The sequence below is a fragment of the Apteryx rowi genome, unplaced genomic scaffold (assembly GCF_003343035.1).
Source record: "Apteryx rowi isolate R43461 unplaced genomic scaffold, aptRow1 scaffold_21, whole genome shotgun sequence".
Taxonomy (NCBI): domain Eukaryota; kingdom Metazoa; phylum Chordata; class Aves; order Apterygiformes; family Apterygidae; genus Apteryx; species Apteryx rowi.
This window is the reverse complement of record NW_020448419.1, coordinates 545,410-563,253: the sequence shown is the minus strand read 5'-3', so window position 1 is coordinate 563,253 and position 17,844 is coordinate 545,410. Positions and strand designations below refer to the sequence as shown.

The following is a 17,844-nucleotide window of genomic DNA, read 5'->3' as shown; positions in this document are numbered from 1 at the left end:
ATAGTATTTTATAATACCATCTCCTCAGGAATCACTCACCTTATTTTATATAGGATTTCATCCTATAAGGTTTAAAATCATTATACTAAACATACACAGAATTGTTGTTGCATAAAAATGCATAGTTCTTGCCAATTAGCTGGTGCACAGAAGTACAACATTGTGTTGTGCTGTTAAAGAAAATTTGGCTAAGAATGCAGAGAAAGAAATGCTGTAGGGTTTCTTTAAAAATACTATAAAGTTAGTGGAATCTGTTTGCAATCGCTTGTTCAAAGGCATTCTATGAAAGAGTGCATAAAATGAATTTACTTACCAAGAAAGTTAGCACATAATTGGCAGAAGCTGCTGGGATGGTCCCAAAACTCATCCTACAGAACAATTGTTCTGTCTTAGTCTGTTCTAGGCATACTTTTATATACAGAAAACAAGTTTACTTTATGCAAGCATTGAAGTATATCATGAAAAATAATACCAACACTAGAATAAAAAGAAACTATAACAGCTTTTGTGGATAGACATTTTTAAGTTGTAACTGTCTCCTGCCCAAATTAGTTGTTTCGGTTCTCTTGATCTGTCATTGTTATGTAACTTCTCTGCCACCGATTTGATAAAACTGTAAAGCACAAGATATTCAAGTTGTAAACGTTGCCTTCGTAAAATGGATATCTAAAAACATAGATGAAGGCAAATAAAAAATGCAAGTTTAAAGAAGTTTCTGTGAAATACATAAATCTGCTAGATTATCAAAGAAAATCAAAGCAATAAGAATGGATGCTTTAAGGAAGCTGTATTTCTTTTTTGCTCTTTACAATAGACAGCAATTGGAAACTAACTAGTGGAGAAATACATCTTGTGTAAAATAAATATACATATTAAAAATTAAGAATGTCTGGTGAATCATAACAATGTCTGTCTGGGGGTTTATTTTGGGTGGAGAGTGGTTATGGGCAGAAGCATAGTTAAGCTTCACCTCTTTGTCTTAACTCTTTAATTTTGTGAGGAAAGAGAGCCATTTTTTCCCTATGTCTCCCCAGATAAGATTCTCTATGACACTTGCTTGAATGGGCAGTTTATGCAATACTAATACAATTTCTGTAAAACCGCTACACAGGTCACTATTAAAGTTTGACAGGTTGCGTTGTACTAAAGGTTGGATTGGACTAAAAGATGCAGCTTCTGAGATGATAAGCTTTACAAAATTTTGGATAGTTGCTCTTAAAAAGGACACAATTAATTTGCAACTAAACATTTTTTTCTTTGACTACTTTTTTTCTCAGAAAATGCCAATTTGTTCCACAGACTTCATATTAGGATGCTGAAATGCAGTAGACTTACCAGTGTAGCGAATAGTCAGTGGTCATTTTTTGAATTATCAAACTTCTTTATATAGCTTCAGTTTTCTTAATACAGCTGTTTTTCCTTTCCTCATTGCTAATTTTTAATTTGGGAGAGGGAGGAGAGTTGTCTGTTTTAATTCTGGCTACAGTCATCTCTTTCTAAAGGGGTATGTGCTTACTCCAATTACTCGAAGTTTCAAAACAAAAAATATTGCCTATAACAGCAAACGTTCCAGTTTAAATGAAATTTAATTCGTGACTTGGGAAAGGTTTTTTTTTAACCATTCCTCTGCAGTGCAGGTAACTGAGGAGTGAGAGCTTTGCATGGGTAATGCTAAGCTTCTTTTAGGTAGATGCAGTCAAGATGCCAAGAAAGATGCTTTTTCATATTTGACCTTTTTGTCTTAAAAGTCTTTTTTCAATATGTCTTTGAAAACATTGAACGCATCAGAAACTGTGATTCCCCTGCCTTTAGTAAAATCTGATATACAAAAAATGTTTAAGTGAAGATTTCTGCTTATAAATGATAATTAACATTTATAACTATTTCTGCAAATGCTTTACATATTTTTCTTTTGAAAGCCAAGTTCTCAAGATGCTTGAAGTGCTCATATTTCATTATCAAATTTGGCAGTTGAATATCAGTCTCACTTTAAATCACATTTGAAAACAAAACAAAAGAAAAGAAAAACTGTGTTTTTTTCCTTCCCTCAGTATCCTACAGAACCACCAGACTGCCTTGTGGATTTTCCGGTTCAGTTTGCTGTTTCTTGGATGCCACAGGTAAAATGCTGTACTATGCATCTTTTCTAATAACTGAGATATATTTGCAGTATGTACAAGATAAGACATGTAGGTGGTAATAATGTGTAGTACAAATGGATTGGACTTTATTTTCTAACTCCAGTTTTTTGCCCTAATACCTTTTACTTTTATACATGCTTATGTAAATGAAATAAAATTGAACTCCGTATCCATTATGATATTGTTATAAATATTTTCCCTACCTTGTAGTTGTATCTTGCATGTTGTATGTTTTGCACTCGTACTGCCTGCTTTTCTCTTAATCAGTTCGTACTGCTGAAATGTCATATTCTTAGGAATAATATTGGGAAAATATGTGTATGGGAAGGAAATAAGCACCCTCTGAAGTTGACATTTTCTTAAAAAAAAAAAAAAGAAAAAAAGAAAAGCTGTCCCCCCAGTTTGTTACCCTATATAGTCTCCATAAGGTGATAAAAGTTAAGTCATAATCAAAGTGCAACAAGAAATTATTTAATAGAATTCTGTTTTCATAGTTTAACTGATATTGTTAATATGAAGAACCAAGAGCCATCATCTTTTCTTAGTCTCTCTTGCATTATTTCATGTATCTGTCTTCCTTTAATAGAGCATGTGTACTTGATTAAATGGATTTAAATGTGCCAACTTACATGCAAGTTAATTTGAATTATCTCTAGAAAATACTTGCTGTTTAATTTCATTTAATTCAAGAAAATAGATTTTACATAAATGATCGCTTTTCATAATTCTAGTTCTTGCCAGGTTTTCTACCCATCAGTAAAGCATGTCTTTACTGTATTAAATTTATGAAAGGAACATGGTTGAAAGATTGTATCAGTATGAGTTTAGGATGTCTGTAAGATTTTGACTGCAAGGCTCTAGATTTTGTGTGCAATCTCAGATCACTTCAGTATAAGATCTTGAGGAAATAACTGCAGGAATGGATCACTGCAAATGAAGAATATATTTATTTCCATATGTAGTTTTACTTTCAATTTTTGATTCTCTGGTATGGTTTGGGACAATTTGGATATTGCTTTTCCCTTAGCTTGTACTGGTTTCTTTATACTACAGGCAGGATTTTAAATATTATTTCTAACTTTATACATATTTTTAATATTATTATTTTATTAATTTTACAGCCTTGCAATATATGTTGCCTTGAATTAGCAGCATTTCACATATCCTTGAAAGTTGTTGCTTCTCTGAGTAAGTTTAAAGCTACCAGCTGGACTTATGTTTTAATAAAATGTACTTAAAAACATAATATGAAGCAACCTCCTTTGACAAGTTAAAGATAGTAGCCAATATATTAGTATTAACATTGCAAACAAGTAAAAATCTAGTGTTAAAAATATGCTATTCCAGTGCTTAAGATTTTAAAAACTTTTTATAATTAGAATTACCTGTGGACTGCTTTGAAAACATGAATAATAGAGGTAGGTAAGTAACTGAAGGCTGTTTTGAAACCATAAGATAGTAATTCCAGCAGCAGATAGTCTGCTATAATATTGAACCAAATACCAACGAACTATGCATTATGCTGATAGAATTGCTTTAGTTGTACAGCCTTTTTTTGAAAAATGACTTTATCTGTGTGGGTCACATGAATTTGACACTTCTGAAAAAATGTGTATTGTAATTGTTACATGTTTTACACTATTATAAATTTCTTCTGTTTTCAAAATGCATGGAAATCACTGCAGCAAGCAATCTTCATGCTATGGTAAAATTAGGGTTAAGCATACTAAATGCTTAAACACCACTGGTAGCAAAATTTAGCAGGTCCTCAAGTGGTTGAACATTTTGGTTCCTAAAAGGAAAAGAGAACATGCTTTACATATCTGCTACTTAGAATTACATGATGTTTTGATACTGATAAGACTTTAAAATGTGTAGGTCACCTTTAATGTAAAAACTGACAAGACTTAACTAAAATTGTGCAATTGCATTATTATAATATAAACTCCTGTGAAAGCGAATATAAATAGATTTCAGGTAATTGATTTTTTTTTTTTTTCCCTGTGTGCTGTTGCCTATTTCAGGTTCCTTTCAGTGCTTATGGACTTTAAACTTGAGTTGTTTTTTTTTTTTCTTGGTATAATAATAGACATGGCTTTATGGCATCCATATTAAAAATGGGTAATTTTCCTTATGGTCCCTGTCTTCCTGCTGGGTTGATAATGTTTTGATGTATTTTTCTTTTGCTCTGATGAGAGGTCTGCTGCTGCTGCTCTGACATATTCATTTGGATGAATAATTATAACTTGCACAATGTCAAGCTGAAGATGGTAGGGTTTTGTGCGTCATGACAAGCCTAGTAGCCAGTGCAGGTGTCTCACAGCATGATCAGCAACAGCCAGTGTATTCTGGCTCAGAGGAGACATTTTAGAGTAGTAAGAAATCAGCACCAAGGGCAATGCTGCTGCTGCTACTGTTGTAAGTGCCAAATAAATGCAGAGTGCTTCTCAATGACAAGTGCAAGAACATCTACTTATTTCAGTTATATTCTTTCTCTAAATAACCAGATTAAATGTACTGTCTCCACATTTTAGCATATACTGTAAGCATAGTTTGGCAGTTTCAGTACATCTATATTCTGATGCCCTCACATCAGGGTATTGTTTCTATACTGCCCACTGCCCACCTGGTTTGGTACATGAAGGTCATGAGAGTGGAAATTAATGACTAATGAGGTCGTGCAGCCAGCCAACAATGAAGCAATAATATAGCATTTAGAAGGTATAATGGTATGAATTATACTACAGTTATTTTGATGGGAACACAATAAAATTAATCATAATTGTGTTTTTTTTAAGCAAAGAAGCTTCAGAGACCTCAGCTTTCTATGTATCTATCAATGCAGAAGGTGAAGATAGTTGACAAGAAGCTTTAGAAAGATTTCAGAATGTTCTCTCTCAATTTGATTTATGCTAAGGGGCAGGGAAATTGTAAAACTTAAGTTTGTGAGAAATAAACAGTAGTCCAAACATATCTGAAGAATCATAAATTATTTAGGTGATACAGGAGATCCCTTTGCCAGCCAACAACTGTTCACTTTATTAAATTGTATTCTGTCTACCTATGACTCTGGTATGCTAATGCTTACAGGTTAATAGATGTGGTTTTCCTGATACCTGTTAGTAGAGTTTCTTGAATATATATTGCAATGCAGTTCCATAATTATGACTTGTATTTCTTTCAAGTCTTTCAATTGTAACTTTGTGATATATTTTAATTGGTCTGAACATGTGAATGGGTATGTCCTCAACCATTTTAGGTTTCATTTACTGCTTGAAATCCCATGTGTGAACACTGTCAAAGCTCAGAAGAGTGAAATAGGTATCATTTTGCAGTGGCAACATTAATATTTCTTAAGTGAAAAAAATTGCCACAAAAGTCTCCCTTCTAAGATACAGAATGAGGGTAAGACCGGTCTAGAGGACGAGTAAACTTTTGACTATAAAAGGGACTTTTTCCTTAATTAAGAGTTCAGTTGTCTCCTAAAATAAATATATATGAAGGTCCATCCAAATCTGTATTTGTGGCAAATCTACAAAAGGTGAAGAAATTCTGTAACTGTACCACAGCCACAGAGAGGCTGTGGCACTGGAGCATTCACCCCTTTGGGAGCTGTTCAGTGGCCTAATCATAGACATCTAGTGCTATTTTAAATGCCTCAAGGTATCTTGTCTGGCTTCTAGCTCCTGCTCCAGAACAGCATGGATATCATGTTGGCTTTAGGTCAAACTGCTAGCACCATGTCATTTTGGATACCTGAAGTCATCTCAAATGGCATTAAATGGCTTTGTTTAGGCAACTGAATTGTAACCTTCTCATCAGAGACGTAAGTTACTTCAGGGCTTTAAGAAATCACCAATTTTGAAAGGATTAATCAGAGAAATGTTTGTTCTGACCAACAGGGCTGCTCTTACCAATCTGTCACCAGAGGAGTGCACATCAAGAAGGAAGGATTAAACAAGGGCAAGTGCAGTTTTGTAGGAAGCAGCTATACTTGAACAAAATACTGTACAACTATATTACTGGAGCAGTTTTAAGCATAGATGAATATGCTCCTTTTTTGAAGATGACTAATTAAAATCATAGCAGTCAAGTATATTAACTCTGGTAAGCTTTTCTGTTAAAATGGATTGACTATGTCATTCCACTGACCATTGTAATCTGTATAGACAAAGAATTAACAGATACATTTCTAAGATTTGTCCTTAAATATTACAAATATTCTTGGAAGCCTTTCAGCATATTTTATTTTATGCAGGAATTAGCCAAGTATTTTTTAAGTCTAATTAATACAGCTTAGCTTCTACTAATGGAATTTTTGCTGAGAAGAATTGATATGAAACTAAGTTTCCTTGGGATAGAAGAGTGTAGATTCACCACCCCATCTATATGAAATTCCTTAGAATTTCTTTTATAAATCTCTGTATTAGTAACACTATCATGTGTCTTTTGACACTAAAACCATAAATGTGCATGTGTATGAGACTGCTTTTTTAGACGTTATAGAGCTCTGATGTGAAATTCTAATCATACTGATATCAGTAATACCAATTTTTTGCAATTGCCTTCAATAGGTACAGGATATTTCTGGTATAGTCTATTTGTAATTCAAAATAGTAAGTACTTTCATGACAATTTGTGTAGGAGAAGCTTCTTTTATAAATTTATCCTAATAATAGGAGGTGAATTATTTTTTTGCATAAGTTTGAACTACTGATATATTTCATAGTCTAACATCTGTACACAATATGAGGGAGAGCTTTCTCTTTTCTAAAAACCCTTTTTTCCAAATAAATCTTGACACTTTCTTTAACTCTTCTTCCCCCAACAATCTTTTACACTACTAAACACTGTGTTTCTTATAAATATCTTTTGAGAAACATTTTTGGTGTGGTTTGCTAGACTTGTACAGAAATTATTGTTGTCTCTTTCTCCATTATTTGTTTTGGTAGTCTAAATTTTCACTGGTGTATTTCATGTTAATTCATAACATTATTTACTATCATATCAGTTCCTTTAGATATCATTGAATTCTAGGTTTTTCTTACCCTCAATGCTTTTTTTCCTTTTCATTTGTATTCATTTTTATAATTGTGTCTTAAATGTCCTCTTGTTTTCTGTTTTCTTAGGTGTTTAAAATTTCTCCCAATTTTCTGACAATTGTGAATTCCTTCAACTTGCTATTTATTCCATTTTTAAGACTGCTTAAAGGGCAGGCAGGTAACAGCACCTACAGTTTAGGTTACTTGACCTTTTCCTTTAGGAGGCTCTGCAGTAGTTTCAATTTTGCCAAATTTCAAAGGATAAGCAAATTTTGTATTGGACAAATTTTGAAGGAAAATTTTAGCAAAACCATTTTTCTCAGAATAAAGATAAAATCGTATTATTATTTTATTTTAAAATAAAATAACAGTTAATAAAATACACTGCATTTACCTTAATTAAAACATTCTTTCTACCATTTGATTAATGTTTCGTCCATCCAGCATTTGGGGGGAGTGTTTGAAATTTGGCAGGAATGTTACCATGTGTGTGTGTTATCACTTTTAAAAGTTACTGAAGACTTTCATGATTTTCATGGCAGTCCCAGACTCATCAAGACTTTTTTCTTTATTCTTTCCAGCCTCTTTTGCTTTGGAAATATGAACCAGGAGTAGGCTGACTTTCTTTCAGTTGTTTATTCTTTTAATTGAAGGAAGTAGTGTAATTTAAATTTAAGTTATTGATGAACTGAGTGTTACAGAGCAATGGGGATAAACTTGGGAAAGTGTTTGATATTGGGATAAGGTAAAAGGGGACAGAAGGACCTGGCATGAGGAGCTACCAGTGATGAGATGGAGATGAGAGTGCAGAGGATAGAATTGGGAACAAAAATGCTACAAGGCTACACATGAGGCTCTTCACTGGTAGAAGAGGAAGTATTAGGATGAGGCCAGTCTGGAGAAAGGCGGAAAGTAAGAGGATTCGGGGTAAAGAAGAGCAGCAAGAGCTGCCACAAATAGAGTATACTCTCCTCAAAAGCTTGATACGTCCAGAATATCTGATTTTCACTGACCAAAATTTTTGCTTCATCTCCCCCAGCTGTTTACATTAAAAGAGGAAAAGTATAATCTGATAGCACAAAGAGAAGCAGTTTGAGCAAAGTTTTCTGAAACCGCTGATGAATCGCGTGAATGTTGATATGTTTACATTGCTGGGTTTTTTTGGTAAAATAACCATTTTAACCCAGTCTCTACAAACACCTGTTTTCAGAAGTTGAGATCACAGATTCACGACCCTCCAAATTAACATTGAATTGGTATTCAGACTATATCGGTATATCTTGTGTCAGTATATACCAGATTTTTGCCTCATAGAGCCTCGGGTAAGCTGGCACTTTGACGCTGAATAAATGCTTTGCAGACAGAGAAAACTGTCAGTGCTGAGAGTCACTTACACTGCATTCTCACAAGCGATCACTAATTGTATTCCTCATTTTCTACGCTCTCAACTTAAAATCTGAAAAATGTGAAGAAGTCTTGAGCATTTACAGCTGTGACTATGGTCACTGGACACGATGCTCTAACAAATACGCTGTTCTCTTAAAAGACAGATGAGGGACCTCAAGCTGAGTATTCCAAACTAACATTTTTTCACAGTCTCTCATTTTTTCCATTTGACAACTTAGAATGATGCCATATAATCTGAAAGTGCATTTTTATGATAAACTCATGCATGTTTTTGGGCTGCTCAGTTGCTGCGGTGATCATTAAAGAGAGCTGAAAGGGAATTTGATCATTAGGTCATGCAATACCTCTCTGACAGACTTATCAAGCCTCCCCTTGAAAGCAGTGAAGTGTCCTGGGACTGGAAGGCCTTTCCAGAACCTCAGTGCTGTGGTGGTGAGGCACCTGCTCCGGTGGTGCCCTCCTGTGAGTTCACACCTGAGGTGTCCTACCGGCCCTAGCTCTAGGCACTTAGTACGGCTACTGGTGTATACCTCTGGATAATAGTCACCTCCCCTCTTAGACCGCTTTCCTCGTCTAAGCAAATACAAATGCTTTGATCTTTTCTAATGATTGACTCTCCATTCCTCATCTTAGAAATATTTTCCTTGTCCCAGCTGCAGTTTGTTTTCTTGAGAAGGCCTACTTAGAAGTACACACAGTGTTCCAGCTTGGACCACACTTAGTGCCTCATACACTGGCTTTATAACCTGTGTCACCCTGGGGACTGGGGGGAATGTAGTTGCAGAGGGATCACTTTCCAGCCAATGCAATAATATCAGTGATCCCCTGCAAAAAACGGCATGTGATTAAGCCAGGAAAGACGTGAAATCCTTTTGCACAGAAGAGCTACATTAGGATTTTGTGACCATTTTAAAGCTAGTATTTCCTAGCTTATGCTGGCTACTAATTAGTACTGGTATGGACAGCTGATCTTGTCAGTATCCTTAATAGTTAGAAATAACAAGCAAGATGTATATTATAGATTAAAGAAAATCCTCATTTTGTTTTAAGTTGTTATGAAAGATTGAATGCCACAGTGTTCTGTATGTTCCTGTAATGTATATTTTGCCTGATGGGCACAGAAAGCTAATAATTACAGAGGATGGAGTAACCAGTTTATTTTTGGTAATGGTTTCTAGAGTCAGGGAGGCAGTCAGTAATGACATACTGGATTATGAATGTCTTATTTTTCAAAGAATATTTGACCTATTTCATACAAATCCTACTGCAGTTGTACAAAGGTTACCAAGAAGAAGATAGTTTGTGTTCTTTGACATTATTAACAAGTATCTTGGTGTAGGGCAGACAAAAAGAGCATTGATAGCAGTCTTTTAAAAGAATAGTATTGGGGAATAACGAAAAATTAGCTGTTTAATCAAATAAAAAGGAATGCTATCGTTTTTATGGTTTGCATGACAAGCATGTGATGTATTTAAATAGCTATAGATGCGTTTATGTATATAGAAGGAGACAGCTGGCAACATCAGTGAAGCATGCAAATAAGATCAAATGAACAGTGCATTTAAAAAAAAGGATTTAACTACCTTTTTAAGGAACATCATTGAAAAATTACAATTAGTATTAAAATTAATTGGATTTTAAAACTTATCTGTGGGTTATAATCCCTTGATGTTTCTTTTTTCTAGTGAAACCCTTTGAATTCCCGAAAGATAAAGATAAAAATGATTATTAGAGGATTTATCTGTATGTGATATAGAAAAATGTAAAAAATCAAAATGGAAAGCAACTGTTGCAAGTACCAGAAAATTATGCTATTAATTTAAGTGTCATCAGAGCACAAAAGATCACATTTCAGGACTGTGTGAAAATTATTAAAATACTGGAAATAATAGTACTTAAGATGAAGATATTATACTCTAAGATGTGGTTAAGTGACTGACACTATTATATCACTTCAGGTATTATAAAAGTAACAAAATGCTTTTAAAGATAATAAGCGTTACATTTTGAAATTGGCAGTATTCACACTTTTCTGCTTAAGTGCTTTCCTACTTTAATATAATTTAATAACAGCAGAAAAAATGTAACATTTATTTCTAAGCTACACCACTTCTTTCTGAAATATGCATGTATAAAATACAAAAACATATCACATATAATTTGTTTCTCCTTTTGTCCATGTGCAAAAGGAAGAAAATAATTACAAATGATTAAGGGAAACCATTTCAGGTATATTTGTGTGTATATATACAAAAATACCACTTTAAGAACTGATTGTTGAATTTGCTTTTTTGTTTTGACCCCAAGAACTTGTTCCCTGCCCAAAAGATAAATGAAATGTGGCCCTTGTTACACCCTTTTATTTTTGTTTTGAAATGCACTTTATGATTTCTTTATTGTAATCGAAAAAATCTTCTCAATCGTCCCTTATTCCTCCTGCTTTTTACTCGTGCATTCTTAGTTATGTTCTGTATAAATGCTTTCAAAATACCTTTCAGTACTCCTGAATGGTTTCTCTTTTTCTAGTTTTGAGACTCCAAACCACCTTTTTTTGTCTTCAAACCACTTTTTTTCTTCCTACTTAACCTTCCTTCACTGCCTTCTTTTTTTGTAATTTCTTGACACCTTCACTTTTTTCTGTCTTAGCTTCATCTATCCACCTGAAGCCATGTTCTGACTGCTCCTTGTTCTCCCCCTGGTCTGTTCATGACAGTTCCAAATTCCTCCGCTGCTTATATCAGATTCAAGCTTCCTGCAACTCAAAACCTTTATTGCTCCAAACAAAACTCATCTTTTTCCTCCTCTTGCATTCTTCACCTCCTTTCACCTCCTTCTGGTTCCCTAAATTCACAGTCATGTATTGTACCCTCTGGGAATCTGCATCTGGAAAGTTGTTAACTTGGCTGCTGAGTGTTTTCTCTACTTAGTCTTTTCCTTTAGAAATAGTTATTACTTTTTTTGCTCAGTGATGATTTTTAAAACATCTCTTTTGAATTACTGTTCTGTATATTGTCCCATTAATCATAGATTCTCTGATTCCATCCAATCCAGTCTCAAATATTGAAGTGCCTTGAGTGTAATCCTCTGATTATTGCATGGTTTCTCCTTCTATGTCTTGCCATATTTAGATGGTTTGAAATTTAATGCTAAGTACCTGTTTTTATAATACTTAATTTTGAGACGATGACATTGTTAGATTTCTTAGTTTATTTTTTTTAAATCTACTTCAATTATGTGGGCATTTCTGGGTATTTCTATTTGGTACCACTGCATTGTTGCTCAGCTGAAGCAGAGTCAGAAATGTCATGAGTTGTGATAGTTATCTAGTACTTTTCTCCTCAGTATATTATTAAAATGGGCAGTGCAAAAAGACATTTCTTTCCATATACACAGTTGCTTTTATAATATTGCCTTTGTTCAAAGCTATCAGACCATATTGTTTCAAATTAAAAAATGTAATAAGTGCTTTTTTTGTGCTTAAGCTAGAAATACTTGGAATGTAGCAACACGCTATTTTAATGACAGTGGGAAGAGTTAAGGGGATTTCTTTTTCTTTAATACCATTAAGGCATTACTGGAATAGCAGTATTGTTTGTAAATGTATTTGCATTTACAGGAATAAAGTCTTGATTGTCCTCTGTGTTAAACGGTGCAAAATTAACTTCTCAGCTGGAAGTAGTCATGTCAGCTGCATGGTTTTTAACCTTTCTTTCTCATTCTGGATTTATTTTATCCCAGGGTTTCTGCTTTTGCTGTTCTAGGGTCAGGCATGAGGGAAAACACAGTCCCGAAGGCATAGTTTTCATATATGAGAACATCTTGAAAGTAAAATACTTGTGATAGATTCTATTCTGTGACTGGAACAATCAACTCTTATTTGTACTGCTAGTTTTTGCCAAGGTGATGAACATTACGGTGCGTTTTCTGTCAAGCCCATCTTGTAGCAAGCCCGTCTTCAAGTAGGAATCACTGTAATAAGAATCACTCATCAAGAGGACAAACTCAGAAGTTTAATAGCAGATAATGGTGATTTTTATTTACATTTTACAGTAGTTTCGGTTACAAGTTATAATGAAAATGAATAGTTCTTATCAGTTTTCAACTTAGTTTTCTGAAAAAGAATATAAAACTATCAAATCCAGGTTTGGTATACTTGTATATGTTAGAAATCCGATCAAGAGTATTTATTTGTACCCAGAAATCAGCTATGCTTAATTTCTGTTGTTTGAATTAAAAACGCTGTATTATTATGTAAAGATCAACATTTTTCGCTACGATAATATATATCACAATTGTGTATGTGCTAGGTTTTAACATTTCTAAAATTACCTACATTTTGTTTTTTGATTATTCTGTATTACTGTAGGTAGAGATCTATGTAAAATTTGTTTAAATTTCTTCTTTCCTTAGAACTCCTTAGTAGACATTCATAACCAGTTCTTGGCAGCATTAGAATCACTGAAAGAGTTCTGGGATGCTATGGATGAAATAGATGGGAACACATGGGTACTCGAGCCAGAAAATCCCACACGGAGTGCCACAACAAGAAGAATTGCAATAGGTATGAAAAGATTAGAAGGAATACAAGGGATTTTAGAAGTAAAAGTCACAGTGCTGTTTTGCTTTGTTTATTTAAGAAGATTGTGCCTGTTTGAATTAGGAAAATTAAAGGTTGCACTTGAAAACGATAAAAAGCCGAACTCTTTACTGTGTATAAAAAATTAACCTTCCGCAGAATGTTAAATTTCTTTAGGAAATTAAGTACAACTTTACAGTGTTAAATATAAAATGAAAGTTCCTGTAGAAAAATCTTGTGTATTTGTAAATTATGAACACATAAGTGTCAAGGTTGAGGACTTCTATAACTCTAGAACATCAGAATTTATAAAAATACAGCTCTAAAAAATCCCCACCTCATTCTCTCACCAGTTACAGATTTTTCAAAAGAATAACACTTCAGATTAATCTGTCCTGAAGGAGTTAAAGGAGAATTAGAGTACAGTCAAGAGGGAGAAAAGGGGTTAAAGGAGGCATGTGGAAAGGACAAAGAAATGAGAGAAGGAAAGAGAGGAGATTAGAGGCATACAGTGTTAACCATCTGAAAAAGTACCTTAATTCATATGGTGATGTGTGGCATTTTAAGGTCTTAATATAGAGAATAAGGAGTCTTGTACTTGCAAAGGAGAAACTTGCCACTGTCAGAGGTCGAAAACACAGGGGGAAATGTTATCTTTGAAAGAAGATTTCTGATTTTCAGCTTAAGCCCAAAATGTCAAAAGTTTATTGTAGAAATCTGAGAACATACAATGGACAAAAGTAGACCTCAGTTGTCCCTGAAACCTGCAGAAAGACTGATTGCCTGCAGAGTGAGGAAGGAAAGGAGCTAGGGTTGTTCTGGGGCTGCTCCTTCACTGGCAGTGGTGGGAGCGGCAGGAAGGGCAGGGAGGGAGAGGAGAAGTTGAGCAGGTGGCTAGAATGTCATGGGTCCAACCAAACTCTTTTTGCGCAGTCAGCACAGCTCTGTCTTGCTTCTGCTGTACTTTGAAAAAAGACCAACGAAAAGGAAAGAGAAGCCTCAGAAGATTCCTCGCATCACATCACATCACAGGAGGATGATGGAAAGCTCTGAGCCCTTTGTCGTGGGTCACAGATAATCTTCAGTTAGGAGTAAACTTTCCAATTTCATTCACTCTCATTGTATTAGTCAAAACGCAGGCAGGATTCACTTCCAGGCCACTTGGTTTTTCCACTCTAAGCACGAGGATGTGGATTTTTCCGGCTAGGAGAGAGATTGCCCAGGAACTATGGTCCTGAGAAACAGGCAATCCAAAAAGCAATTCAGATCCTGGAACCAGGTCATCTCTTGTGAAAAAGAATGCGCACATGTGAGAGGGGGGTGCCCTTGAAAGACACTTTGAACACTAAAGGATATTACTTTTCCTTTCAAGAGAGCATGCTTTACACACCTGTTCATTTCACAAACTGAGGGGTTCTTTCATTTACAAGATGGGTTCTTTTCATTTAGAAGAGTATTTGCTGTGAGGTTTTAAACCTTCCAGAACACCTTTTGAGCTGTTTACCCCCTTTTGAATAGCAAATCCTATGAGAATGATTTGATGATGTGCTATCCTTTAAAATAAAAATGCATATAGCTTACTGTTTCAAAAATACCCCATTGCTTGCTCAGTCCAGGAGTACGCTGTAGAGGGGACTTATTTAGTTGATTTTACTGCTTAATATTGTCTTTGTCCTGTTTTTGACCATAAAAGATGATGAGGAATTAACATCATCTGTACTATTTTAAAATTTCACTAAGATTTCAAATTGATTGTGTCATGTAGCTTGAGTTTGATTTTTCAGAAATGGAAGTCTTAAGGTTAAGACTAGTCTCTCAGAAATGTAAGAAAGACTGGCAAATATTTTAATCACTTGCTATTTTTCGTGACAGTCTATTGAAATTGAAATAGAAATACTTAGTATATACTGATATTTTGTACAATTAATTCAGATATTTGCCAACTTTTTCATTACTTGTAGTAATGAAACACAACCTGAATTAAGTATTTTAAAACTGTTAAAAAAGTTAATGTTTCAATTTTCAAATAGATCTTGAACATCTCTCTGTGACTGCAAATCATTTACTTGTTTTCTCATTGTAGGGAACAATGTTTCAGTAAACATAGAGGTAGATCCTAGGCATCCAAACATGCTTCCTGAGTGTTATTTTCTTGGAGCAGACCATGGTAAGGCAGCAGACACACCATTCGTTTCTCTTTCATAATCTGATCTCTGGTAAGCAGATACTAGTCTAAGCTGTATCAGTGTCCGGGGATAAGCTTTACTTAAAGAGCCAGAAATTCTTAAGCTGAATCTGTGTGTAAGGGAGTTTCACAGAGTAGACATTGATTTTTTTCCCCCCCGCCCCAAGCTAAATTCAAGGCATGCCCTTTTGTTGTTAATTTGTGAGTCGCATTATTTTCCCAGTGCTTTCCTAGCAAAATTTAGGGGGAACCCTGTGTCCTATAGATGTTCACACAGATGACTGATTACCCAATCATGTTTATTTTTTAAATATAGTTTTGTTTAAAAAAACCCACTGACATGCCCTAATAATGTTTGGAAGTATTTCTGAAGTATTTCACTTTGTTTCACACAGCTTTTTACCAACTCCTTAAGGGAAATGAGATCATATCTTCAATAGTATGAAGTTTTAAATGTTAAGGGTAATGAATTTCCAAAACTAATCACTAAGCAGTCATTGAATTAGGTGCCTTAAATACTTACAGAAATCTTCCTCTTTGGTGCTGAAATGTAAGAGGTGGAACTGGGAGAAGAAGGGCTGGAGAAGGGGGATCCTAAAGATGTTATAACTATTTATGTACATTGTTTGCAGTGGTTAATCCTTTGAGAATTAAGCTGAACAACAACATGCACTTGTGGTAAGCATCCTTAACCATAGATGTTTGAAATTAAAACTGTATTTGCTGCTCCTAGTGTTGACTTTTTCCTCCCCCCATCACTTGCAGGGATCCAGAAATCAGCCTATTACAAAACTTGAAAGACATCTTAGAAATTGATTTTCCATCTCGTGCTGTGTTAGAAAAAAGTGTAAGTTGCTTTTTGTTAACGATCAGTCGTTATTTCTGAATAAATAAAATTTAAATGGTCACTTTATAACTGCCAGCAAAAATAAGAGACTTAGAAGAGAGGTAATTGGATTAATATATTGTCATAAGGACTTCTGAACTTCGAGCAACAATTGTCAGAGCCTGTTAACCTTTGATTAGAGGTGCACACTTTCCTGTGGCCTTCATAGGGAAGCCTGTTATTAATCGCCTTACTGCTATTAAAAGGGAAAGAGGAAGTTCCAGAGTAGCTAATGAGAGGTGGAAAATCCAAACATTCTGTTATGGATGTTGATGACTTAAAGTTCTAATTAGGTAGAGCTACTTAGAGGGGACAAGAGGCCATCCAAATACTGCTGCATTTCAAACAAACTTGGAATTAATTTTTGACAGTGCTGTAACACTGGATTACTAACTTGGTTTTCACTTGTGAAATTTTTAAATTAGTATCTGACTGTGAGGTCTTGTGTCCAGTGTCCGAATGTATTGACAAATTATTGTCTTTAAGAAAGAAAAAGAAACTGAGGCCCAAGAGTATTAAATGCTTGTCAGACTGAACATAATTCCGTGAGAGGATAAAAGAAACCTAGCAAAGGCTTGTACATCTTACAACTAATCTTACTCTTCATAATGATGTAAACATATACTTGAAGGCAAAAATATTTAGTAATTCTAAGCAATAAAAACTGCAAACCCAAAGGCAAAGGGCCAAACACATTTCTCTGTGTTACCAGCCCTCTTTTTTCCTTTCAGTTCTACTTAAGCTAAAACATGTTGTATTTTAAGGATTTTACTAAGGACTGTGGAATCTGCTATGCCTATCGACTTGATGGCACTATTCCAGATCAAGTGTGTGATGATCCCCGATGTGGACAGCCTTTTCATCAGGCTTGCCTGTATGAGGTAAGAGAGTTATTAATGGGACAAACTCACTTAGCTGTTACTTACAGATCCCAGAAACTAAGTGCTGCACAGTTAAAATTTCAGATGAAGCAAAATCCTTTGAGGAAGCACAGTATTTTTCTAGCAATTTGTTTGTCTTCTAACCTGCAATTCATAAGTAAGCTCACTGGAGAGGAACCTGCCTCCATTTGTGGTTATACAGAATCTAACTAGACATGCACCTCATTTATCAAATGAACGCTGTTTGCAAAAACCTCTGATGAATAGACTATTTGTAAACTTGATAAAAAACAAATGTGAATTTTAATTCACTGATTTGTGTTGCAGTGGCTACAAGGTCTTCCTTCTAGCAGACAGAGTTTTAATGTCATCTTTGGTGAATGTCCATATTGTAATAAGGTAAGGAAATATAATGTAAACATGCAATTGAACTAAACAGTGGGTAGTAGCTTAGATAAAGGCAAAAATCATAACAAAATCTTTCCTGAAATAGAATTTGTGGCTTTTATCTTTATCTTGTGGAATAAAGAAAGGAAGAGTTTTGAGGTAGATTCCCATACATTCAGTATACAATTTAACTAAAGATATGCTGAAACTGAGAGCCTGAAGATGTCTAGAAATGAATTATCAAGATACCAGAATGTTAGAATAACAAAATATCGTGGCATGATATTTAATGTTGCTATATCAAAGGGCTAGTTTCAAAAAATAAAAATAAAAAAAATC

At 34.6% G+C, this 17,844-nt stretch overlaps 1 protein-coding gene across 5 annotated transcripts in view; it reads left to right on the top strand.

Annotated features, from left to right (window-relative positions):
• Nucleotides 1–17,844, top strand: part of FANCL (FA complementation group L) — a 43,136-nt gene that overhangs the window by 25,063 nt on the left and 229 nt on the right. For all 5 annotated transcript variants that reach the window (XM_026064168.1, XM_026064166.1, XM_026064167.1 and 2 more), the window contains 7 exons: nucleotides 2,052–2,120; nucleotides 13,001–13,151; nucleotides 15,250–15,333; nucleotides 15,984–16,029; nucleotides 16,117–16,198; nucleotides 17,002–17,118; nucleotides 17,446–17,517. In XM_026064168.1, coding sequence (XP_025919953.1) covers nucleotides 2,052–2,120; nucleotides 13,001–13,151; nucleotides 15,250–15,333; nucleotides 15,984–16,029; nucleotides 16,117–16,198; nucleotides 17,002–17,118; nucleotides 17,446–17,517 — 621 coding nt within the window. The remainder of the gene's footprint in view (nucleotides 1–2,051; nucleotides 2,121–13,000; nucleotides 13,152–15,249; nucleotides 15,334–15,983; nucleotides 16,030–16,116; nucleotides 16,199–17,001; nucleotides 17,119–17,445; nucleotides 17,518–17,844) is intronic.